Source organism: Amblyomma americanum, chromosome 2 (assembly GCF_052857255.1).
Source record: "Amblyomma americanum isolate KBUSLIRL-KWMA chromosome 2, ASM5285725v1, whole genome shotgun sequence".
NCBI lineage: Eukaryota > Metazoa > Arthropoda > Arachnida > Ixodida > Ixodidae > Amblyomma > Amblyomma americanum.
The window spans coordinates 11,171,624-11,196,408 of NC_135498.1; the positions used below are offsets into that span (position 1 = coordinate 11,171,624).

The 24,785-nt window shown below is 48.0% G+C and overlaps 2 protein-coding genes across 3 annotated transcripts in view; one reads left to right on the forward strand and one right to left on the reverse strand.

Annotated features, from left to right (window-relative positions):
- The window catches only part of LOC144120565 (phosphatidylinositol 4,5-bisphosphate 3-kinase catalytic subunit alpha isoform-like), a 43,358-nt gene extending 30,088 nt beyond the window's left edge, over positions 1 to 13,270 (reverse strand). The window contains exons 1-3 of the mRNA XM_077653103.1: positions 13,056 to 13,270; positions 2,004 to 2,187; positions 762 to 974 (exon numbers count right to left, since the gene is read on the reverse strand). Of these exons, the coding sequence (XP_077509229.1) occupies positions 762 to 974; positions 2,004 to 2,136 (346 nt within the window). The 5' untranslated portion in view covers positions 2,137 to 2,187; positions 13,056 to 13,270. The remainder of the gene's footprint in view (positions 1 to 761; positions 975 to 2,003; positions 2,188 to 13,055) is intronic.
- Positions 13,271 to 13,533: 263 nt separating this feature from the next.
- Positions 13,534 to 24,785, forward strand: part of LOC144120566 (uncharacterized) — a 215,506-nt gene continuing 204,254 nt past the window's right edge. The window contains exon 1 of one of the 2 annotated variants that reach the window (XM_077653104.1): positions 13,534 to 14,103. In XM_077653104.1, coding sequence (XP_077509230.1) covers positions 13,840 to 14,103 — 264 coding nt within the window. In that variant the 5' untranslated portion in view covers positions 13,534 to 13,839. The remainder of the gene's footprint in view (positions 14,104 to 24,785) is intronic. The other variant, XM_077653106.1, reaches the window with a different exon arrangement.

Consider the following 24,785-nt stretch of genomic DNA (forward strand, 5'->3'; position numbering starts at 1 on the left):
TCAACTTATTTTTAACAGCCGCTTCAAATGGAAGCAGGTCCGAATGTAAATTTCTGCAAGAAATTTATTCTTCGCTGAACACAGCAAGAAATACATAGTAAGCAGGTAAGAAAATGCAATTAAATGCCCATCACAACTTCTTATTTCTATTTTTTTCTACTTTAGACTTCCTGCGCAAAACAGAGGCCAAAAATTTTGAACCAAACCAATTTGTTGAAATCATCGTTTTTTTTCCCCACATTGCTCAAGAATGGAATGCCTTAATTACCTTCTTTGAAACTTGGAAAGAATCCACCTTGGTGCAAGTAAAACCACACACACAAAGGAAAGACAAGGAGACAACCGACATCTCATCTCTCATCAATCATCAATATACCTTCATCTCTCATCAATATTACTGACAATGAAATATTTGTACCATTACTGTAATTTGTTTTTTCATGCACTTTTTCTTGTGTTTGTACAACCGTACCTCCCCACTATAATGCCACAAGTGGCATCAGTAATCTAATATATAAATAAATAAATTTTACCTTCTTTTTTAACCAGCATGGATGTTCTGAACTTTCCAAAGGACACAGGTAAGCTTTACCTCACCAGTACCTTATCAGCTCTTGCTAAGAGCTAGTTGTGACACAAAACAGAAAGTGACTGTTTACACACACACACAGGAAGCAAGCTTACCTAGCATAGCACAATGAAAGCACAACCTCGAGTCTATGTTCTGTTCTCACAACCTGCAACCTCCAAAAGTGCCTTACGGATTTCTGAGTTGAGTTTCTTCTCCTCGGTGTTGCCTTTGGGCTCCACAACTTTGAGGACGGGCTGGAAGAGGTGCAAGTCGCAGAGCCGACGGTACTCGTCATAGAATTCCTCTTTGTCGCCATCGCGTGTGATGGACACAAATATGTATGAGGACGGTTCACCCAGGTGCCTATACAGTGGATACTTCTGAGCATTTTCCCAGAGCTCCTCTGTGAGAACAACAGTTAAGCAAAGTTAGCTCACAGGAATAGAAAGTTACTACATCGTCCCTCAATCTGCATAAATTCCTTCACAATTCACGGGAAAGACTTAGCTGCATTTAAAGAGCAACCAGAGTCTGAAGTCACAATGACAATCGTGAGGCACCGGTTTGCTAAGGCATTCAAATAAGACAACTAAGCCCAGATATGGCGTCACATTACGTGCTGTCTCCTTCTTTCCCTCTCAGAGAATACACAAAGGCATTGGTAACGATGCATGCACTCAAACAAATTGACCCAATCTTGGTACAGATTTTTTGCATGCACACATAATGCCTAGTATGACTGCTGAACACTCCAGTAGGCACAGCGCAGTAAAATGACAGAGAATTTATCTTGTCCTTTACGCTTTTTCAAGGATGATGCATCTTCCTGCAATTAGTTTTTGTCTTCTTTCCTTTCAATTCTGTCGATTTTTGAGTTTCCTTACACTTTTTCTACCTGAACGATGATAAGGGCGGCCATTTCCTTTGCCTGAGTTCTACAGACATTACAAGACTAGCTACACCACAAAGAAATAGGCAGCTGCGAACATGAAGCATGAATATACAAGAGCTTCATTCCATGGCATGGCACTGTAGCTCTGCAGGTACTCAAAATGGCTTAGGTCGAGTGAAATGATGGCAGCACCCAGTAGCCGGGGAGACAAGAGTCCCCATGAACCTGTCCCATCATTTATAGGGGCAAGTTATCACAAATTGATCAAAATTAGGTAAACTAAAACTGATTAAATTAACGTAGTTAAGTATGTGCAAATTCCACTGGATAAGATGTGCCCACCAGGCCATTCTGCCAGTCCTCGCACAGGGGACTACACAAAAGCAAGCTGCAATTCCACCAGTGCACATGACTCCACTATGCCTCTTTCATACGTGACGTTGTAAGTTCTCCAAGTTATATTTCTGACAAAGGGAAGCTTTTCTGGTATATTCTTGCTGCATGAGTTTGAACAAAGCACTGCAGGGTGCTAAAACTCACCCTTGATGCTTTCTAATGTGGCATCTCTGGAGCATGAAAGGGGTATTATTATGCCTGTGGGTAGAAGACAGTCCACCATTATGGTGTTGGGCATAATAGGATAGCCCCATAGCTCCCCGGATGACGGCGGCATCTTGGATGCCTCCTGTAGACTTAGTCCAGGATTGTTACCAGAAGTGTTGAACTGCACAAAAAAGAAGGGGAAAAAATGAAAAAAATATATCAGCTACACTACACCACCCGAACAAGCAAAGACAAGAAAAATAAATGGCTGAGCTATGTTTTGAAAACTGGCACAACCAAATTTAAAATCAAGTGCACAAGAGCACACCCTAAGGTGCCATGATTTCATCGGGTCGGTAAACACGACAACATAAAGAAAGCAGCGGTGATGTTTATTACGTGATTGTGCTGTTGAACTTTTTATTGCGCTATGCTGGCAAGAACAGTCTAGTGTGTGGCACTGTCACGAGATGAGAGAGTTAAGCTTTGCTGCACTTGCTTGCTGCCCAGGGTGAACGGGGCTGGCGCTAGGAAAGAGGTTTGCTGTAGTTGGGAGCCTGAATGAAATCTGTAGCTGAATGATACCTAGTGGTTGGAGGAGGATTGGAAAGCTGGCTGCATGCCAGCTAGTGCAGGAATATGACGCAGGAAGGCGTGGTTGGGGGGAAATGACCTTGGTGAAGCCTGGCTTTAGGCAGTCAATCGAAATGTAGCCGGGACCTCCTTGAATGTCGACAATAAGAAAACCTAGAACCACGATCGAGCACACAGAAGCAGCCATCATAGGGCCACTGCAGTGGTTTTCGGACCGAGTCTCAACGAATAAACACATGCGTACGAGTCGTCTGGGCAGTGTAAGGTTTCTGGCGACAGCCGGTGGTCTGATTCAGCTGCGTATTTGGCCAGGACACCTGCAGCCGGGGTCCCTGCACGGCGATAGGCATCTTGTTTCCCACGGCCGGTCCTCACGTGGTTTATTGGATTCGAGACGGAGGATTCCACTGCCGTTTGTAAACCTTGTTCCCGGAAGATCTACCGTGCAGCACGGAGGCAGTTAGCGACCGCCAGAACCGAGCAGGGGTGACTCACCCCTTCAACTATGCCTGCCCACCGGCGCCTCGCCCATTCGGACTTCCCGGAAGACGTGTCCGGCTGGAGCGTGAGAACTGTCGTTCGGACGCGAAGACAACGCTCTCTCTGGTGGGGGCGATTGTCCAGCGGCACCCTCTTTCTCCGGCGAGGCATGTGACGGGGGCGTGTCCCTATGTGAAGTGGTGTGTGTGTACGACAACGCAAGTTAGGCCACGCCCAACCTGACGAAGACTTCCTCGAACCTGGGGAATCCTTGGGACCGGACCCTTTTTAAACCGGACGACGAGTGCCGTGAGAAGAGAATCCTCGATCATCCTCAGATCTTCTCAGATCCTCCGACCTTCCCCCATCACCCTCCAATGGGTTCCAAAATCTTGTAAATAATGTAAAATAAACCCCCTGTACAGTTTCCTTCATATCCAAGTCCGACAACGTCATTTGGAGAAGGGACCTGCGGCGCTGAAAGAGTCAGCTCACTCAAGGACCCCTCGTCTCCAACAACTGGTTGGCAGCAGCTGGGATGGACCGTGCGACATCGTGCTTTCTCAACCGGTAAGCGTTTCGGCATTTTGCTATAGGATTCGCCAGGCTTCAGATTTTGAGAGAATAATCTAGAATCACTGGGAAGTGTATGTCAATTGAGAAAGGGTAATCTCACGACATTTTGAAGATAGCATTGCCAAAGCGGAGAAGGCATTGTCATGGACCTTATGAAATTGTCAAAGTCGGACTTGCTGTTGTTATGCGAGGAACTGTCAATAGTACAGGGAAAAATTACAAAACTTGAAATATGCAAGACAATTCAAAAGCACGTAGATGACGATCAGCTGGTAGATACGTGGAATTTGGTACAGGAAGAAAAAAGAAAAAGGGAAGCGGAAAGGGAAAAAGAGAAAGAACGGCAAAAGTGGGAAGCTGAAAAAGAAGAAAGAAATCTAAAGCGATTGCAGCTTGAAAAAAAAAGGCGATAGTTCGAGAGCCGGGTCTCCTGAAAGAGCAAGCGATGTACAATCATATAGAATGAACAGATTCATGCAGCCCTATGAAAGTGGAAGGGACATAGGATTGTACCTGGGAAACTTTGAGAGAACTTGCGAAAGCGAGAACTTTGCTCGCAGTACATGGCCGCAACGGCTTCTGACACTCTTGCCATGTGAAGTAGCTGAAGTCATAGCGAGACTTAGCACACAAGACGCAGCTGACTACGAAAAAGTCAAAGCCAGCCTGCTAAAAAGGTACCGGCTGTCAGCCGAAGCTTTCCGACAGCGCTTCAGGAACGCAATGAAAAACGATAGCGAGGGCTATCCGGATTTCGCGTATGGACTAAAGACGAATCTGCTCGAGTGGCTAAAAGGAGCCGAGGTTTATGAAAGCCGAGACAAAATCATTGAGTGTTTTTGCCTTGAGCAATTTTACCGAAGCATTCCCCAAGTGGTGAAACTGTGGGTTCAAGACAGGGAAAAAGTTGACACAGTTGAAAGGGCCGCTGAGCTAGCAGAGGAGTACGTTTCGCGCAGAAGGTTGAGCACTGAAGAGGGTGCGTCACACGCTCGAAACGCGATGCGAGATAAAGGGCCTAGCAGAAAGACGCGAAGTGCTAGAAGTTCGGAGCAATCAGAGGCAATGAAGGTAGCGCTAGAAAAGCGTGAAGAACAGGCGAAGAGACAGGGAGCAGACAAAGCCGCGAAAAAAGAGTTTGAGGCTAGTAGGCCATTTCGTTGCTACAACTGCAATGGTGTCGGGCACTTTGCAGCCAAGTGTACAAAGCAACGTTTGGTGCTCTCGTGCGTCGAAGATAACGACGAGAATCTAGAGCTCCTTAAGCCATACCTGCACGAGCTGCACGTTAACGGGAAACCATGCAGGGTGCTTCGTGATAGCGCCGCGACGATGGACGTTGTCCACCCGTCTTATGTGTCAGTGGACGATTTTACGGGAGAAGTCTCGTGGATAAAACAGGCAGTAGAAGAACATAGTGTATGCCTTCCCATAGCTAGAGTGATAATTTGTGGACCTTTGGAGAGCTAATCACTGAGGCCGCAGTTTCGAAGGCCGTGCCACTTCAATATCCTTACCTCTTCTTGAATCGATCAGACCAATTGCTACGCGAGAGAGGCCAGAAACTCGGAAGCGGGGTGATACAAGCTTTGACAAAATCGAAAACTCGTCAGCTCGCATCTCAACTAAGTCAGATTCCCGAACCTCAGGTAGCCAGAGACGCACCAGCCAGCATATCGTTGCAATCAAATGAGGAGGGAAGTGAACCAATGAGGAATGAAAGCCAGACAGCTGACCGAGCAAATGAGCGACGAGGGACTTCAACCACTAAGTCAGTAGAGGAATCAGAAAACGCTGAAGGATCCATTTTATCTCCAACATCGCGTAGTTTTGATCGCCTTCTGCAGGTGAACAGGGAGTCCTTAACAAAAGAACAGAAGCAGGATCCCACTTTGGAAAGACTGCACCTTACAGCTAAAGAGGGCATCGCGAGACGCAACATAACGATGCATAAGAAGGGAGGCTTACTATACCGACACTACCAGGACAGAAAAGGCAAAACATTTGATCAGCTGGTCGTGCCCGAAAAATACAGAGCGGACATTCTGAGTCTCTGCCACGGAAATGGCTGGGCAGGACATCTGGGAATCAATAAAACAAAGGAGCGCCTATTAATGGAATATTATTGGCCGGGTTGATTTAAAAGATGCAGAACGCTACGTAAAATCATGCGATGCGTGCCAGCGCGTGGGCAAGCCGGGAGAGACATGGAAGGCTCCACTGAAAATTGTTCCATTGATCTCGGAACCTTTCCGCCGGCTTGTAATAGACACAGTAGGCCCTTTGCCTAACACGAAATCAGGCTATAAGTACTTGCTTACTATGCTATGTCCCGCCACAAAATTTCCCGAAGCAATTCCGTTGAAGGACTTGAGCTCCACAGAAATAGTTGATGCCCTTTTGTTAGTGTTCGCGAGAATAGGATTTCCGGCCGAAATCCAAGCCGATCAGGCGACGGTCTTTACAAGCGCCTTGACGACCACATTCCTAGAAAGATGCGGAATAAAACTGTTGCACAGCTCGGTGTATCATCCGCAGTCCAACAGTGTAGAGAAATGGCATTCGGTGCTGAAGCGGGTGCTACGCGCTCTTTGTTATGAGCATAAAGCAGACTGGGAGGATTGTCTGCCGGCCACACTTTTCGCTTTACGAACAGTCCCCCACGAAGCTACGGGGTTTACGCCAGCAGAACTCGTGTACGGAAGAGCCCTCCGCTCTCCCCTCCGAATGCTGAGAGAAATGTGGGAAGGGACAGGAGAGAACCAGACAGTGGTTGAGTACGTGCTTAAGCTACTGGACCGCCTTAACAACATGAGGGAATTAGTAAATCGAAATATGAAAGCTGCCCAGGAGGCCGCCAAGGCCTATTATGACAAAAACGCTCGCCTTCGAGGTTTCACCGCGGGCGATCGCATGATGATCCTCCGGCCATCGAGAAAAAACAAGCTGGAAGTTCACTGGGATGGTCCAGTAGAAGTGTTGCAAAAACTTTCGGAGACGAATTACGCACTAAGGGTTCCAGGCAGGGGAAAGCAGGTGAGAATCTATCATTGCAATCTGATGAAGCCGTTCGTGGAACGCAGCGGGTTCGTCAATCTGACTCTAAATGAACCAGAAGAGCTGGACAGCGAGAGTCAGGGTTGGAAGGGAGGTGCGGACGCTAGTGACAACGTGGAAAACATTCTGGCTCACTCCGTGAATGCAGATTTCCTAAGCGGGACACAGGTCAACACGCTAAAGCAGTTGTTGAGCGAATTCGCTGACCTATTTAGCAGTCGCCCGGGAAAGACACACCTCCTGACACACGAAATCGAGCTCACCTCTGATGAGCCGGTACGGTCGAAACCCTACAGGGTATCACCGCGGCAAAAAGAAATAATGGACGCGGAAATTCAGCTCATGTTGGAGTTAGGGGTTGTAGAGCCAGCGGAAAGTGACTATACCTCACCGCTAATTCTTGTTGAGGCCCCAGGGAAAGATCCTCGTCCCTGCGTGGATTATAGAAAGCTTAATGCAATTACCAGGGATCAGCTATACATGATTCCCAACATAGAGGAAAGGATAGAAAGGGTGAGCGGCGCGAAATTCATTTCCACCCTCGATCTCGTACGGGGATATTGGCAAGGTCCCCTCTCAGAAAGCGCGAGCAGGTATGCCGCTTTCATCTCCCCAGCGGGCACCTTTCGACCCTTAATGCTTAGTTTTGGGTTGAAGAATGCCCCCTACAGCTTCTCGAAACTCATGGACATCGTACTGAAGGACATGCAGTGCATTGCACTCCCTTATTTAGACGATGTGGCAATTTTTTCGGAAACCTGGCACGAGCATCTAGAACACCTAAAGACCGTGTTTTCCAGTTTACGACCGGCTGGACTGACACTGAAGGCAGAAAAGTGTAGATTTGGTTGCGCACAGGTGACGTACTTGGGCCACGTTATAGGCCAGGGAACTAGGAGCCCATCCGAGTTAAAGATTGCCCCGATCGCAGCATTTCCGCAACCACGGACGAAAACGGCCATTCGCTCATTTTTGGGATTAGTTGGGTACTACCAGCGATATATTCCTAACTACTCACAGCGGGCTAGTCCCTTAACTGACGCCTTGCGAAAGGGAGCACCTACTAACGTAAGTTGGGATAACCAAAAAGAAAACGCCTTCAAAAGCCTGAAGGAAGCACTCGTGTCCCAACCCTTGCTCAGGACCCCTGACTATGGGAAAGAGTTCATAGTCCAGTGTGATGCCAGTGATAGAGGGCTGGCTGCTGTCTTAAGCCAAGTTGGCTACGACCATGAAGAACACCCAGTTCTGTACATCAGCCGCAAACTGACCAGTAGAGAGGAAGCGTACAGCGCTTCCGAAAAAGAGTGCGCGTGTTTAGTTTGGGCAGCGCAGAAGTTGTCGTGTTACCTGTACGGAGCAAAGTTTGTATTTGAGACTGACCATTGTCCTTTAACGTGGCTGCGACAGATGTCCCCCAAAAATGGTCGCTTGCTCAGATGGAGTCTGGCTCTCCAACAGTACAATTTCTCGGTGCATTATAAGAAGGGGAAACTGCACAGAAATGCTGATGGCTTGAGCAGACTGATGTAAGCGGGAGAACTAAGAGGAATCTCCTCCTGTGCGAGTGTTTTTTTTTACTTTGTTCCGAGTAATCCGGCTGTGGCAGTTTCAAAAGGAGATGTTTCGCGCTCAGTCGGCACAACCCAAGTATATTGTTGTCAATGGAAGAAGCCTGGTGATTCTTTGGCGAAGTCCGAGCGCTTGCGGGTGGGGCAGTGCTTTGCTGTTTGGAACGTCCCACCTGCGCTTTCCTTTGTTGGTGGTGCTTTGGGTTCTGCCTTGGGGGCGATGATATTGCAATCCAGGGGACCAACACGGACGCCATCTCATCTCTTCCTGCCCAGCGGTCGTCAACGCTGGACATTCGAGATTTTTCGGGCCGCGGAGGAGCTGTAAGGTTTCTGGCGACAGCCGGTGGTCTGATTCTGCTGCGTATTCGGCCAGGACACCTGCAGCCGGGGTCCCTGCACGGCGATAGGCATTTTGGTTCCCACGGCCGGTCCTCGCGAGGTTTATTGGATTCGAGACGGAGGATTCCACTGCCGTTTGTAAGCCTTGTTCCCGGAAGATCGTGCGGCCCGGAGGCAGTTAGCGACCGCCAAAACCGAGCAGGGGGTGACTCACCCCTTCAACTATGCCTGCTCGCCGGCGCCTCGCCCATTCGGACTTCCCGGAAGACGTGTCCGGCTGGAGCGTGAGAACTGTCGTTCGGACGCGAAGACAACGCTCTCTCTGGTGGGGGCGATTGTCCAGCGGCACCCTCTTTCTCCGGCGAGGCATGTGACGGGGGCGTGCCCCTATGTGAAGTGGTGTGTGTGTGTGTGTACGACAACGCAAGTTAGGCCACGCCCAACCTGGCGAAGACTTCCTCGAACCTGGGGAATCCTAGGGACCGGACCCTTTTTAAACCGGACGATGAGTGCCGTGAGAAGAGAATCCTCGATCATCCTCAGATCTTCTCAGATCCTCCGACCTTCCCCCATCACCCTCCAATGGGTTCCAAAATCTTGTAAATAATGTAAAATAAACCCCCTGTACAGTTTCCTTCATATCCAAGTCCGACAACGTCATTCGGAGAAGGGACCTGCGGCGCTGAAAGAGTCAGCTCACTCAAGGACCCCTCGTCTCCAACAGCAGACACAACGTGCAAATATAGAAGCAGGCTGTTGTCGAGGGACTGGAGCCTGGAGACACCAGCAGATCGTGAGTGCATCCCGTAGACAGTTGGGTCAGAGAATGTGGAGGAGGCAGAAGAGTCGATGAATTCATGAGGAAGTTGCAGCGGCATGCCAAGAAGGAACTTCGAAGCAGTACAACATAGATCCTGCTTCAATGTATCATGGAAGCTGAGAAGAGCCAACAAGGGGTAGAGGGTGTTAGGCAAAGGGAATGCTCCTGAACAGCGGGTGAACCAATCAATGCAAGTCAGGCGATAAGAATGTCCATCAGATGGTCGGAATGGGCTCAATATATCGATGTGGGAATCCTGTTGAGACATTCTGATGGTGGTGAAAACAAACGAAAAGGAGACGCTGTGTGTCCCTGCATCTCCTCGTTGACTACAGGTCACATGAAATGCTGTGTCAGGAGATGTTGCATGGCATGAATGCCGAGATGGGGAAGACTGTGGAAGGCATCAAAGATGAGGTGGCAGAACTTGAAAAGGACCAAAACATGGAGCACCCATTGAAGTGTCACCAGTGATGGAGAAGCAGTGATCCAGGATACCTGGAAAGGTTCACGACCTGTGCATCCCAGTGTTGTGCTGCAGCAAGGGCAAGATTCCTTATTGGCTCATGCTGCCTGAAGACAAAAAATTATAGTGCTTGCCAAAAGTACACAAGCTAGTTCAGAAGCAAAGGAAGCAGTCAATTGCTAAGCTATGCAGAGATGTTAACATTTAGGAACGATCACTTTCAAGAGTTCATGCGTTGCAAGACAGAGGTAACACAAGAAAGGGGACAAGTGGTTTAAGTGGCTAAATCTATCTGAAACGCTACATTGGTTCCTGAATGCAGAAATTAAAAAAAAAAGGCAGCTAGTACATCAACAGCAAGTGTTACTGGACACTCATAGCAGTAAAGACAATCTGCGCTTTGTCCCCATAAAACCAAGCAACGCTGTGAATGGTAAGGATGGAAGCAGTTGATTAAGAACGAGCACAAAATCATAACGCCACACAGGGTGTCTCCCCTGTGCATGCATGGAAGCCAAAACTGCATAACCTACAGGAAAAAAAGAAAACAGAAGCAGGTGATACTGTGCAAGGGCAATACAATGACTAGGTGCTGTGTCAAGTTTGTTAACAGATACGCCATACTTATGTGTTTTGGAATCTGCAACACACTGTCACAGGGAACTGCCAGTGCACTGCCATAGTACTCTGTGTTCTTTCATTATAATCAAGCCATATTTTGTATTGTATTGATTCGTTTTCTTTTTTCTAGGGGGGGGGGGGGGTGGGTCCTCTGCCATCGGTCGCACCCTTCTAGTGAGGTAGGCTGTAGAGGACAATGTCGCATTTATATCTGGATGCACACGCTATGCCACTATTTAGTAGGCATAGTTATGATAATAAAACTGAGTCTTCCTAGTTGACGATAGATAATTTCATTTCAAAAGTACGAAAACTGCAGCGTCGTTGAGACTACCAGCAATGGCCACAACAGTGTTCCGTTTGTGGACGCTGGCTAACCAGCACCAATGCTGGCAAGTGAGCAAGCGTGCCAACGCATTTGAGGTGCCTCAAAAATTTAAAAAAAATGGTCGATTTGCATAGTTAGGCCAAATGTGAATTAGCTGCACTAGTATTGTGTGGCCACTGTTTTGCATTGTTTATCTTGGCTTGCACTGTTTATCATGGTTATACTTTGCTATTGCTATGTGATTAAAGAGGCATATCAAGTATATTCTGTGTGACACGTGTATTTACATGGCACAGATGATTAGCAGTAAATACATGACACAACGTTTATTACAGTGGCTCTATGCATGCATAAAAGTTACAGCTCCCATTCTGCAGAAAATAAGAAGGTGGATCGCCTGCCACCTAGGTCACGTGACCTTGTGATGACATGACAACCTGCCCACCGTGGCAGGTGGCAAACACCTGTTAACTGCACAGTAAATCATATTCTCGGGTGTAATCAGATGCAAATTACACATAGCGACCTATCGCAGGTCCCCCACCTGCCAAAAAGGCAGAGGCAAACGGCCTTTTCCGTGAATGTGGGCATGACTGCTAGCACACTAAAAAAGTTGGAGCATGGCTCCTGTGACCGGTCATTTGCTTCCACATCTCCTGCTGCTCTTGCCATGTTTGACGTCACAACCAGACGAAATTAAAAACAAGATGCTACAAAATGCAGCCCAACGAGAGCTTTTATACACAGCCTTCTTACTTACACAGGGTTTAAACAGAACAGCAGACAGATGTTTGCCTTGAAGAGCACCAGCAGTAACACATAGTACCACCTCATGTAAGAGCTTCACACAGAACCATACCCTGGCAAAAACTGTATGGAACTATTTAAGGTGCTCTAGGTAGACACAATTACAGCCTTTGTCAAAAGTACAGAGAAAGGCATAAAAATATTCCGAACAGTTATGATGTGGTGAGCTTCAAACATAATCAGACCATCATGTTTTTGCCTACTCGCACCTAACTTTTCATCAGATGACTGCAATGTGCTTTCTCTACCATATTTTATAAATGTGTAAGAGAATTGAACAGCATTACAGTTTAATCATATCACTTTACATAAAGCTTCAAGAACACAACCCAGGTGCACATCAATAGGTCAGCACGACCATCCTTCATGTACAGCTGAACAAATTTTATGGCTCACAAATTTTACTAGCGTCGATTCGAAAATTCTGTGCGAATTTTTGTTCCAATGTTGTAAGCAGCCATATTTCAGCACCAATCCATGGTATGCTACTGAATAAATTGTGGTCATTGCTAACACAATTTACGTTTGTTCGATAATGATTACACGCAAATAATGCAAAGCTTACTTAGTCACGCGTATGGAACATAACGTTCCTGCAACTGCTGCAACAAACTGCTTAATCTTTTTTCAATTTTATTTTCAACCGCAAACAATAAGCAAAACGAAACCGAAAACGACCATAACTGATCAAGGTACGCGCTCATAAGGCACAGGTTCAAACCTCAGAACAATACTTCCAGTGGCACAGAAGTTCGCAGCGCGCATGAGATGAAAAGAAAAAAGCTGAAAACATGAGCACAGCCGACACAAACGCAAGCATGGTATCAGAAAACCGCAGTAAGCATCTTACTGTTTATGGTAGTATGTGCCGCAACGACGAGGAATTGTTGCTACCTTGACGGAAGCCCATAAAAGTTCGGAAAGCACAAATAGAAAGAGGATACGTGCACGGAGTATATAGTTATTACGACAGCGAAATCTCCATGGTGGGGCATTTAAAAACTCGCAACAGCCGTGGTTTCGCCTAAACAAGAGAGCTCGTAGAACTAGCTTACACCAGGTTAATGTACAGCGACTGCACTCTAGAGTAACGGACTGAGTTACAGCCAGGAAATCACAAGTGTCTGCCCGTTTGAAAACAGGCAAGAAAGCTGATGTGTTACTAAACGGTTCTTGAACTTCGACCTACGAGTTGTTTTGATCGCATCTCGCTTATCTCCGCGGTGCTTCGACGTAGGATACTACTTCTAGACGCAGCAAAACGGCGTTAAGTTGAGCGTGCTAACCACTGGGCGAAAAAACAAACAACCTGCATTCCGACTAATTAGCCGGCATTAGTAGGATTCCCCACAGCTTAGTGTCGTTTATGGCAACCAACGATACGTACCCTAGAGACGGACGACGCGTCCGATCATAAAGGAACGAAGCATTCCGCATCAGTATCCTCTTCTAGCACAGGACAAGGAAAAGATGCATCATTGTCTACTCCGCTCGCCATCAGATCGGCAACACGCTCATCACCAACAATAAATATTTAAACCAAGAAAAACAACTGTCTGCAAAGCGCCGCCGTTAGCAAGGTAACAAACAACTGCTGAGGAGGCGTAGCGCGCTTGCGCCACCTTTAGTGTTTATAAATATTAACTTTACTCAAACTCATTTATTAAAAATGACTAAACATTTATTATGAGTTTAGTATTAATAAACGTTAGTTGTTTATGTACGTTTGCACTAAAAATTATAGGGGACGTTAGAAAAGTGTACGAAGTCGAGTCGAGAACCGAAAGAAGACTGTCTTGCGCGTCTGCTCTTGCTCCGTGTTTCGGTTTTGTTTTTAACTTGCTCAACCTTCGCCTCGCTCGCGGGGATTGGCCCTTCGAGTCTCGTCCTCTCCGGTCAGCTGAGACCCGTCGGTCTACTGCTGCTCTACGGCGCTGCGGCGGTACGCGCAGGGCGCGTGTTTAGGCGCGCTGCTTGCTCGAGCATTGCATCGTCGGTCGCGAACTTCGGAGTTCCCGTCTTCGTCGGCGAAAGGAGCGCGTCGTTCAAACCAACGGCGCGCGCGTGTGTCTCGCGCATCGTGTAGCGAGTTTGTGTTGTTCGGGACACCGTCCGTTTCGTTACCGTGTGCGCACCGGTGGCGAGGGGCGGCACGGCGACGGGCGGCACACATGTCTATGTCGGACGACGAAAGCGACGTGGATTTGGACCCTGCGCAGCAACTCGTTCGGCTACGCCGAAGGCTACCCGCGTTCCACCAACGCCAACAGCCGCCGCCGCACCGGACGGCGTGCAGCGACGACAGCGACGCCAGTGAGGACCTGCCCGACGGCTACTGTCACCGCAAGTCTGGAAACTCGTGCTGGACCATCTCCGATCTCAGCCGCCTCGACGGTCCGCTGTCGCCCGCTGCGAAAACTGGTTACATGTGCGAGGTACGTATACGCATCCAGCGCCAGCGCTGCATCTTCTCGAAGCCTCGTTTATATCTTCTCGTTACCGCTTTTTCATCTTTCTTTTCGCGCCGTTTTTCTCGCCAATTTTTAATACGCGTCTAGCTGCTCTGCGCGCCCCAAAGGCGACGCTTCCCCCCCCCCCCCCCCTCCCCCTCGGTTCAATCCGGTTCGTCTTGTTTGCCGCGGTTATGAGTTGATGAAAGGTATAGTTACGCGCGCTCGTATTCCTAACTTGCTGTGTCCCCCTCCTCGGCCCTTTGCTGATTTGCTTTCGCCTTTCATTTGCCGCTCCTCCGTCTCCTCCTTTTCTACGTGTCCTGTAATGGACTGGATTCCCTGCACGTACTCCGGTTGATAAGAATCTTATCAGACCAGTTGACTGATCTGATAAGAATAGAATTTTCTACTTGTTTTTATCTGCACATGTGGGGTAGTTACGCTAAGCTTCATAACTAGAACTAAACATAAAGCCATGGGTGGGAAGAAGAGCGTAATAAAATTGTGTGTATGCCTTCTACAGCGCTGTCACTTAAGGGACAGCGCTGTAGAAGGAATTTATGTTGAAATTTCCGCATGATTGCTGCGCATAGCGCTTCGTTTTCAGAATTTCCCACGGCTTAACTGCATTGTTCAAAACCACAGCTATCAAATAAGAGATGCCATTAACCTGGCTCCAGTAGAGAATCAAGGCAAAAGAGAACTCCCGTCGCACATGTTAACTGAAGCTGCGCAGAGAGGTAAACTGATCCCCCCCCCCCCCCCTCTCTCTCTCTCTCTCTCGCCCCTCTGTTATTCTGTTATATGGTGTTACCCTCTGAACCAGTCGAACCCTGCGTTATAACTCCATGTGGACGATGCACAGTTTACACTCAGAATAAGTGGTCACATTTGTCACGCGCATTTTCTGATACTCTAGCTCTCTTGTTTGAGAAAACCTGTGCGCGAAAACTTTACCATTCACATATTCTACATATGTAGATATGTACACATATACGCAAACACATATGTACACACATATATGTAGAATATGTTGTACATATGTGCGGGAAAGCTCAAGTATCAAAAAATGCGCTTGATAAATGTGGGGACAGCACTTATTCTGAATGGGAACTCAGCGCGTCGTCCACATGACGTCAACGCAGGACGGGACTGGGTTCAGAGGGTAACACCATAACAGAATAACTTATGGTGGGGGGAATCAGAGCTTCAGAGCAGCTTCAATTAACTGATTAACTCCAAGGCCCCGCCCGCATTTCGGCGAACACTTCCGGAGTCGCTGTTGCCGAGTTGTTTTAACGTTAGATGATTCGCAAAGATTACGCGGCGAAGCAGCAGATGCGTCATTATATGTGTCACGGTCAGAACAGTGATACGACTCTAACCGTGATATCTTGGTGGGCGTTTTCCTGCGGTCTTCCTGCGCGCTTTCTTATTGCTCTTTTATATTTGTTTGTGTATTGCGAGTATTTTGACACACTCCCGAGGATCATGAAATCACACAGGAGCGCGTCCTCAGTGCACGTCCTGAGGCTGGATTGACGTCCTCAGGCGGCAGCCTGAATCGGCGCTACTCGAAAGCAGCTACTTTTTCAGCCTGACATGTTCCCGAAGAGGTAGATGTGAAGAGGGGGGGCGGGGGGGAGAGAAAAGTTCGTTACCTCTTTTGTTTAATGAGCGAGTAGACACGTTAACAGAAGAAATCGTGGCAAAAACTAATTAGTCAGGAGTCGGTAGACGTTCCGCACCGACTTGTCCCTGTGCTTCCGCATGATATAGGCCGCGCTGACAGCTGCTATCAAGAACAAAATCAGGTTTTTGGGCTTAATTGCAGCTCCTTTCCTGGCAGATGCTTGAAACGAGCCCAGCAACCGCCGCGTGATAAATACACGTAGTTAATGCAAACAACGGGAAAACGCAACAACAAAGCCACATAGCTCCGCGCAGGTGGACGCAATTTACGTGCGACGCCGCAGCGTGTCGAGTCGTCCTCCCAAAACACGGCCGGGCGGATATACGACCACTTATCCGCACCGCTATAAAGCAGCTGCTTTTTTTTTGTCCTCTAACGTCAGTGCCGTCGGCATGGGGAACACCGCTTGAGCCGGCCGAAACCCCGTTTCCTTTCTTCTTATGAGAAAAGGCGCCGCGGCGGGCCATTGCGGTCGGCTGGGCGCCGTCGCGACGGCGTGCCGCGCGTTTGATGGACGACCGAGGCTAACTGCACGACCCCCCCATCACCCCTTTCACTGCGACGAACCGTGTGCGTCCAGCAGCGGCCGTAGGCGTAGGCGAGTCCTTCGTTGCGCGTGCCATGCATGGTTGAGCGTGTACGCGCGTATACAAGGAAGCAGCAGATAACGCGCACCGGTATTAATAGTTTTGCGCGTTCCTGCTGCCGCCAGTGGGAACGGCCAGGGCGCGTGCGCAGGGCTTTTCCGCTGTGCACGCCTGCGTACAGCTGTGCACCATTTGCGAAGTCCATCATCATCAGCCTTACTGCACCCAATGTAGGGCAAAGGCCTCTCCCATGTTGCGAAGTCCAGCTTGAGGCTAGAGAGGCAGAAACGTCAAGTTCGATTACAGTTCAATCTCGTTATAGCGAAGTTGAAGGCACCTGGCTATCACTTCGTTATGGCGGTAGCTTCGTTACAGACCGTGTTGACCGGCTTTCCAAGGGGAATTGTCATTCCTTCGTTATATCCATTATTTCGTTATAACAAGGTTCGACTGTAGTGCTTATCGAACTTAGGCAAATGACCGAAGTGCGGCGAGTTGAAAGTAGAATTAAATGAGACGCTCATGAAGGTATAAAATCGGGGTACAACGATGTAAGGGGCGTAACTAGGTAACAGGGTTAACAGTAGGGTATTTACATCTCTTTAGGAGTTTTCCTGACACTGCTGCGAAGGCGCGCTGCCCGCAAAACTACATCAGCCGAAGCTCTCAAAAGGGCCATAAATGGGAACTTCGACTCATCAACGACCTGTTGAAGAGAGGACATGCTAGGGACCCTTTTCACTACCAATTCATCCCAGAGAAAGCCGAACACCAAGCTGGGCGAGAACTTGTACCCATTAGAAATCGATGGGTGCCCGGCAGGGTCCCGGAACATGGGGGTCAAGGGGGGGGGGGCAACATTTTTCCGGAGGGGGCAGCGCCCCCCTACCTCCCTTGTCTCCAACTGTTTGCACTTGGATCAGATTTCTGACAATTGAAACACTTGAGTTCTAGGACTCTTTTAATGCAAATCGCAGTGGGGCTGATGTACTTGGCTTCGTAGCCAGTTGTAAAGCATTTCGTATATGAGTAACCTAAACCAGCCATGTCCCAGCAGATGTCGACTGTCAGACCCGAGTGCGTGATCATGATAAGCAGAATTTAAAAAAGAAACTATGCACAAACCTTTTTAATGCAATTGATCACTCTTCGTGCGTAAAACTTCCCATCTTATAAAGCCTCTCATCTCAATTCGTTTTATACGACCGTGTACCTTTGCACCGTTTGTTCGTTCGCACTCAAAACCATCGGCACGCGGCTTTATCATTTTGTTTCGTAATGCGAGATGCGGCAAGACTAATCTCCATTGATCGTGGCCACGTGCAAACGTTTCCACATTTTCCCAGATTGTTGTAGTTACTTTTGGTTCTTTACCTAGAAGGTTTATTGCCAGCTTTAAATTTAGCGCGGCCAAGAACTGCAGGCATTCATTTCAATGACCGTCGAGCACGCCTGTGGCTATCGCCGCCGCCGAGTCATTCAGTTCTTTGCGAGCGCGATCCAGCCCCTTAAACAGTTCCTTTTGGAAGCCTTTTCGTTGTCTTCCTCCTGACTGCTGGAGTGTCGTCACCACAACGTGACAGTTTGCATTAACCTTTGAACATTGAAAAATAAAAATAATAAAATATAAAACGTATTGTGTAAATGAACATTCAATAAATAAATAACAAAATAAGCTCGAAGCCTTGCCCCCCACCCACTCAGAAGAAATGTACCAGAGTCCCTGGTACCCGGTGGCACTGGGGAATGAACCCAGCACTTCCCGGCCACCTCTTCGCAGTACTAAGTCACCGCCAATGTACTGAACTCACTATACCGCCGCGCCGCATTTTACAATGTTTTCAACTGAAAGCGTTTCTATGCGCCGTCTATGATAAAAATTCCCTCCAAAAAAGAGCCCATGACATTATAAATAGTGGCGACGAAGTGCTCGTTCTGCTATAAAGATGTCGATGAGAAATTCCGCTATAGGTCTCGAAATCATCACAGGTGCGCTTCGACAAGGGAATTTCGCAAAAAACATCGTATTCTCTTCTTCTTTCTTACTTGACAGTGTTGCCACCAGAATCGAGACGATCCGATTTCAGATGTGGTTTTTCTAAACAACCCCTGCGTAATCCCAGCTGACCGCCAGTATAGACGCGGTTGGTGAGCCGACGACCAATAGGCTTTCGGAGCGAGAACGTATTGGTCGTCCTCTTCACCTTGCTCGCCTCATATGTACCATATGCCCCGAGTGTACCAGATTGAGCAAGTTATGCGGCTGCATCCACAAGCATGTGGACCAGCTTGAAGTGTCACCAGGTGTCTTTCGCCTAAGAAGCCAAGGAGCGCAAGATATTTCACTCCTCGCTGTGCGTACAGGCATTAATTAATCTCGGATATTATGACTGAATCCTGCCGCTTGTGAATGCGCTCATCAGTTGGGCTGCAGCAGCACAATTCCGTTCCCACCGCTGTCCTCACTCGGGACTCTGTAAGAACGCGCTTCGTTCGTGCGACGGCCTTTTCTTTTCACTGCTTGCCCTTTCTTTCTGAATTCGAAATTCGGGAGGTGGTATTGTTTCTTGGTTTTCTTTCCTTAAATTTCGGCTTGTATTTAGCCATAGAACTTTTTCTTCCTACTTCTATATAAGATTTCTCCGCTACGTTATGCACTGAAATTTTCAATGCGCGACGACAGTTCTTCACGGACGGATGTGCCATGTATTGAAGGGCACAGAAGCAGCCACGTAGGCTCCGTTTCACTTGGTCTGTTAGCTGTGGCGTCCGGCTGATGAGCCCATGGTTGGGGGTTCGATTTCCTACCAAGGCGGCTGCATTTCGATAGAGGCGATGTGAAAGAACGCCCGTGTACTGAGTCCGAGTTCTTGGTTCTCGTTAGCTAAAGAACCGCGAGCAGTCTACACTAAGCCGGAGCCCTCCACTGCACCCCACTAACGTGCAGTGTTGATCTCAATCAATCAATCGATCGATCAATCAAGCAATTAATCAATATGCAACTAGAAAGCTCAAATCTACGGTGGAAAGAAGGCAGGAAGATGGGATTCTTGACAGCACAGAAGAAATGAACGCATTAACCAGACGAAAACAAGTCCTCTTGTCGAAAAGTTAGCTAGCGGGTTGAGGATGCCCCTCGAACCATGTTCAAGCACAGACGACGACATGATGACGGCGACACCGTACTGAAAAAAAATCGATAACAGTTTGCGGATTGAAAGACAATTTACTTACAGGTTAACGATACTTCTCATTTTTCTGCGGAAAGTACATATCTTTATTTTTTTTTGTCATACCCCCCCGCGCTTGCTGACAGGCGTAACGCACAGGACGTTACAGATAAGCCTAACTCCTTTTCCAAGGCGTTACCAGAGCAGGGAAAAATTCGTACAACACCCCGACTTGTAGGCGACCTTTTCTTTTTGTTTTGTTTTCAACATCTAACGTCTGACCAGGCGAAGTTTAGTCAGATTCTTCACTGTTAGTGAAGAATACGCCCACGCACCTGTCACCTTCTTTCACTGCGAAGAAATTCTTTTCACGTTTGCTTATTATCTGCCTTCGCCGAAAGTTTTCGGACCTTGGACAGCAGGAAAAACATTTGGCGCAACAGGCTTTCCTACTGCGTTCATTTTGGCGGTAAATTCAGCGCCGAGGGACGGACACAGAAAGGGGACAAAACAAACGTGTTCTTCGTCCCTCCGCGCTGAATTTACCGCCAAAATGAACTACATCCAACTCGCCCAACTCACCGTTCTTCCCACTGCGGACTTCGAAAGTTTGCTTCCAGACGTCGACCTCCAGGAGCAAGGCCCGCCGAGCTTCTTTCTTCTTCCCGGCGCCGGGCTGTTGTTGCCCATTCGGTCTCCCCTTGGCTACCGGGCGAGCTGCAAACCAAACGAAGCGCGCGCTCTTTCTCTCTGCTCTTCATTTTTTTTTTTTTCACGAATGGCGCGGCTTTCCTCAGACGGCATGCCACCGGAAGTGCCTGGCGCACGCGTCTGGTCGTTGTTCACTTACCTCAGCGGTGCATACAGCAGCAGAGTATGACGGCGGCGAGAGTCCGCTAATGAATAAGGTAATAAATAGCACCCGGTGAGGGTCTCTTCGACACCGCACAGGCGCGACGAGAAATCCCTCAGCTGCGCAGAGACTGTATACGGAAAAACCATAGATCACCGGGTTAAGGAAGTACACTGGAACATGCTGCCTGGTTGTCATGAGGTCGTCATTCAGTGAGGTCGAAATTTTGAGGTCCAGACTTTTTGCAGTTGCCGCGTCTTACTCCGACGAGTGCCGCTTCCGAAGCGAAGTTGCAGCGCATCACCTCAGTGTTCATTCAATGACGCTTGCTAGGTGTTCGGTTTCCCCTGTCTAGACAACAGGATGACACAGTTCCCTCTTAGCTTCCGGTGCTGCGCCGTAATGTCCGTTCATTCCGAGCCTACAGGAAGACACACCACTCCGGTCTTTCCGGAAGGAGTGTTACTGTCTCAGCACGCCACTCTCCCTTCCCCTTGCCCCGCTGGCGTAGCACCCGGCTGCCTGCCGGTCGGCTCAAACTCCCGGGAGCGCGCAAAGCACGTAACTCACGTTGACCCGCGGTAGCCTCAGAGATTGCAGAGAAATTGATGTTAAAATTTGCATGTCAGCCCCAGAAAAATGATCCCGCATGTGTAAGAACACATGTCCAGACAAGCAGGATAGGAAGGCCTGCTCTATACGTCATCAGAACCCCTTTGTAACTTGCACCGATAACGTTATATACAGGTTGCCGCTTTCATGTGGCAAGTTGTATATAGGGCGGACAGGCCGGTGCCCTAATAAGCGACACAGCGAGCACCACATAAATGTTAGAGATCAGGGGCCAGGCAATTTGGCTCGTCACTGTCGTAGTCACAAGTGCACGCCTAACTTCGAGGAGTATTCAGTATTAAGAAAAAATAGCGATCAGAAAACAAGGGAAATAATTGAAGCTGTAGCAATGGAAAAAGAGGGATTGGAAAATTGTATCAGTGATCCTTCGGCGTTATTATCAAGGAAGGACATAGCTTTCTTAGATTCAAGGAGTGGGCGATAGTGTGAAACTTCTTCACTGATTGGTGGTTTTTTATTGTTCTTTGTTGATCTCTTCCCTTGACACATCATGACTTTGACAAGATAATCATTTTTAGTAGGTTACACCTGTACCTGACGTAATCTTTATAAGGCTGTCTGCGCCAACTAAAGTTCATTCAGTGGAAGTTCAGCGCTTGTGTTGTGTCCCCTCAATTGTGTGCGCTATGGATCCTTATGTTGACTACCCACTATCCCTCACCCTCACCCTTCTAAAAAAGTTCAGTCCAACAAGCACGCGATAAATTCGTCGCAGCGCGGATGGCCCAAGCAAGACTGCTTCGTGTTCATGCTCGTTGCCGGCGCTGACGTCATGGCTCTTGCCTTGTAGTCGAATAAAGGGGATCTTGGTATACATTACAAGCTGACTTAACAGAAACTGGAGTAGTCGGCACAGGCGAGAGAATGTGATTCAGGTGGTTCCTAACAAGGACACCTGCTGATTTGATTAAAAAAGCACGAAGCCAGAAAAACCTGTATAACGCCATCGAAGCTTTTGATCGGTGACTTCCCCTTTCGAATCTCACACTAATTCTGTATATTCCCGTTCCGTAATGCAAGCAGATGCAAATATAAGTTCACTTTTTTATCCTTCAGAATAATCTCTCTTTTGTTCTCCGGTTCCTTGTTCCTTCTCGGAAATTCGCTTATTATGCCGAAACACCGCAACACGAGGCGAACGTGCCAGCATATATAGCGGTGTTGTAGCGGCGAAAAAATGCAGAACTATAATGAATGTACGGTGATGTGGTAGCTGATTCCTTTTGCTTTTTTTTAATGAAGATGTGTGAATGGAACTGATTACATGCTCGCGCTGTGCTGCTGAGTCGCTGTTTCAAACCGTCTAATATGACGTTTAATGCGGCACACTGTTGTTCGCTTCTGTTTTAGTGTGCATTTTTTGTTTGTACGCTTCTAGACATTTTCTTTTTTTTTCTTTTCTCGTATGGGACCAGTTAGGTTGGCGGCCTGCCTTGCAGACGACCAGGCACTACACGTTATCTTTAACTATTTCGCAGAGACCCATCGTTCACCTTAAACGGCTTCGCAGAATGCTCGCGCGGTGCTCAGTATTCAAGTTCAGTTTTGAAGGAAAACAAGTGATTGACTTAAAGCAGCTTCTCTCAGACTGCTTGACGAAATGGTACCCAGAATTCTGTTGAGGCGTATGAGTACTTAGACGTTTTTTTTTCCCCCACGCGGGGGGGGGGGGGGGGGGGGGGGGGGGGCTCGGAAAAAGTTTTCGCTGCGGGGAAATTTTAGCGGAGAGCCATGGTGCTCTTGATAGAGAGAGCGATTCACGCTGCCCACTCTAGGCCAGTTGTTTTGACCCGTGTGACTTTAATAGTCGGCACAGTGTTCGAAGACGTAATCTAGCCCTTTCTTTCAAAATGCCGCGGGTTCTCAGGGTCATCGGAGAATTCCCAGGATTTCGAAACCATTACCATTGCCACCTGGAGGGAAGTGGCGGAAACGGGGGAGGGTCTTGACCTCCCAGGAACATCAACATCATCATCCTTAATTATTAGCTGCAGGTATTTCTATTTTCAAGCGCAATAATTGTCTTCGGTTGCTGGGTAATGTACAATATTTAAACAATATTCTGGCAACTTTTAATTTGGTAGCGGTATATCAGACTTCCCCGGGCTCACAAGGATACACTGTTAACATCATCATCATCGCCGTCATCTCCAGAGTTAAAGGCATGTGCCATCGCATGATCTTTGCACTATGTCATGCATGAGAACTGGCGCGTTTACCTGCCGGAGAATCCGAATGTCATTAATGTGGACCGGGTTTGTGGGCACTCTTTCTAATGCGTCATACGCGCATGTGTAGTAATGTGGGATCCATATGGATCTTGAAATGGTGGTGGAAGGGGGGGGGGGGGGTGGATGGGGGCCTGGTATGACGAGAAATTACATCGTTGTCACGTGAGTAGGTGTGATGTCATATTACAGCGTCTTCACGTGACTAGGTTTGATGGCACTTTACATCGCTGCCACGTGACCTGGTATGACGTCACACTCACATGATGTCATCACTAATTATACTAATTGGCCTTAGCGCGGTACTTAATTACATTGATTAGTATTGGTTAATTATGTGACACCATCATCTTCGTCGCATGACTCATCGGCACGCGACGCCGCATGGCGCTGTTTCTTGCGGACACTTTTTTGCGGATATGACCTTGAAAGTGAGCCATTTAGTGCTTTAGCATTAATAAACGAAGCTGCTCGCTTCTACTCAGACATAAATACAACGTGCCTCTGTTGGTGTACTACAGTCGCAGCTTGTTAAGTGCTTTCAAAGGCAACATACAGAGGACTGAAAGGAGCATTCGCGCTATGCCGGATAGAGCTAGAAAATCTAAATATACTGATATGCGTCTGCATAACCGTCGCATTGGAAAGTACATCGACGACCAGTTTCTTTATATTCGGTAACTATTCTCAAGCCTGAAAAGAGTATCGTGAATAAAGCCGCCGCGGTGGCTGAGTGGTTATGGCGCTCGGCTGCCGGTCCGAAAGACGCGGGTTCAATCCCGGCCGCGGCGGTCGAATTTCGATGGAGGCGAAATTCTAGAGGCCTGTGTGCTGTGCACGTAAAAGAACCCCAGGTGGTCGAAATTTCCGGAGCCCTTCACTACGGCGTCCCTCATAGCTTGAGTCGTTTGGGACGTTAAATCCCCCATAAACCATAAACAAGTATCGTGAATACCTCCCCCCCCCCCCCCATCCCAATTTCTGGTAGATGGTGTAGAAGGTCTATGTTTGTGAATTGCCGGTTCGTGCGTGAATGAGCGAGAGGCTTTCAATGCGAACAAGTATGCTCGAAATAGGTTGCCAAATATTGACACATATAAAGTACTTACCAACGCACTGATGCTAACCGCGTATAAGACGCCCCTGCCCGTAGGCCATATACTCTCTGAGGTTTCATCCCAGATAATAAGCTTCTCCTATTGCGTGCACATCAGTAGTGTCTGTAGACACCTTATTAAATAATACCATCATCATTTTGGCCTTCCTGTCTCACAGGATTCTGAGAATTGTTTTTAGCTGAAAAACTTCTTAATCGCTGTTTGTTTTGTTTTTCGTTTGTTTTCTGAGGTCGAGCAGCCGACCTCAACCTCACAGTTTGAGGCTGAGGTGAGGTTGGGTGAGGTCAGCAGTGGCCTCACGAAAAGTGAGGTGAGGGCATCTAAGGAGATCTCAACCTCAACTGATGAGGTTGAGGCTGAGTGAGGCTGGCAAATTCTTTTT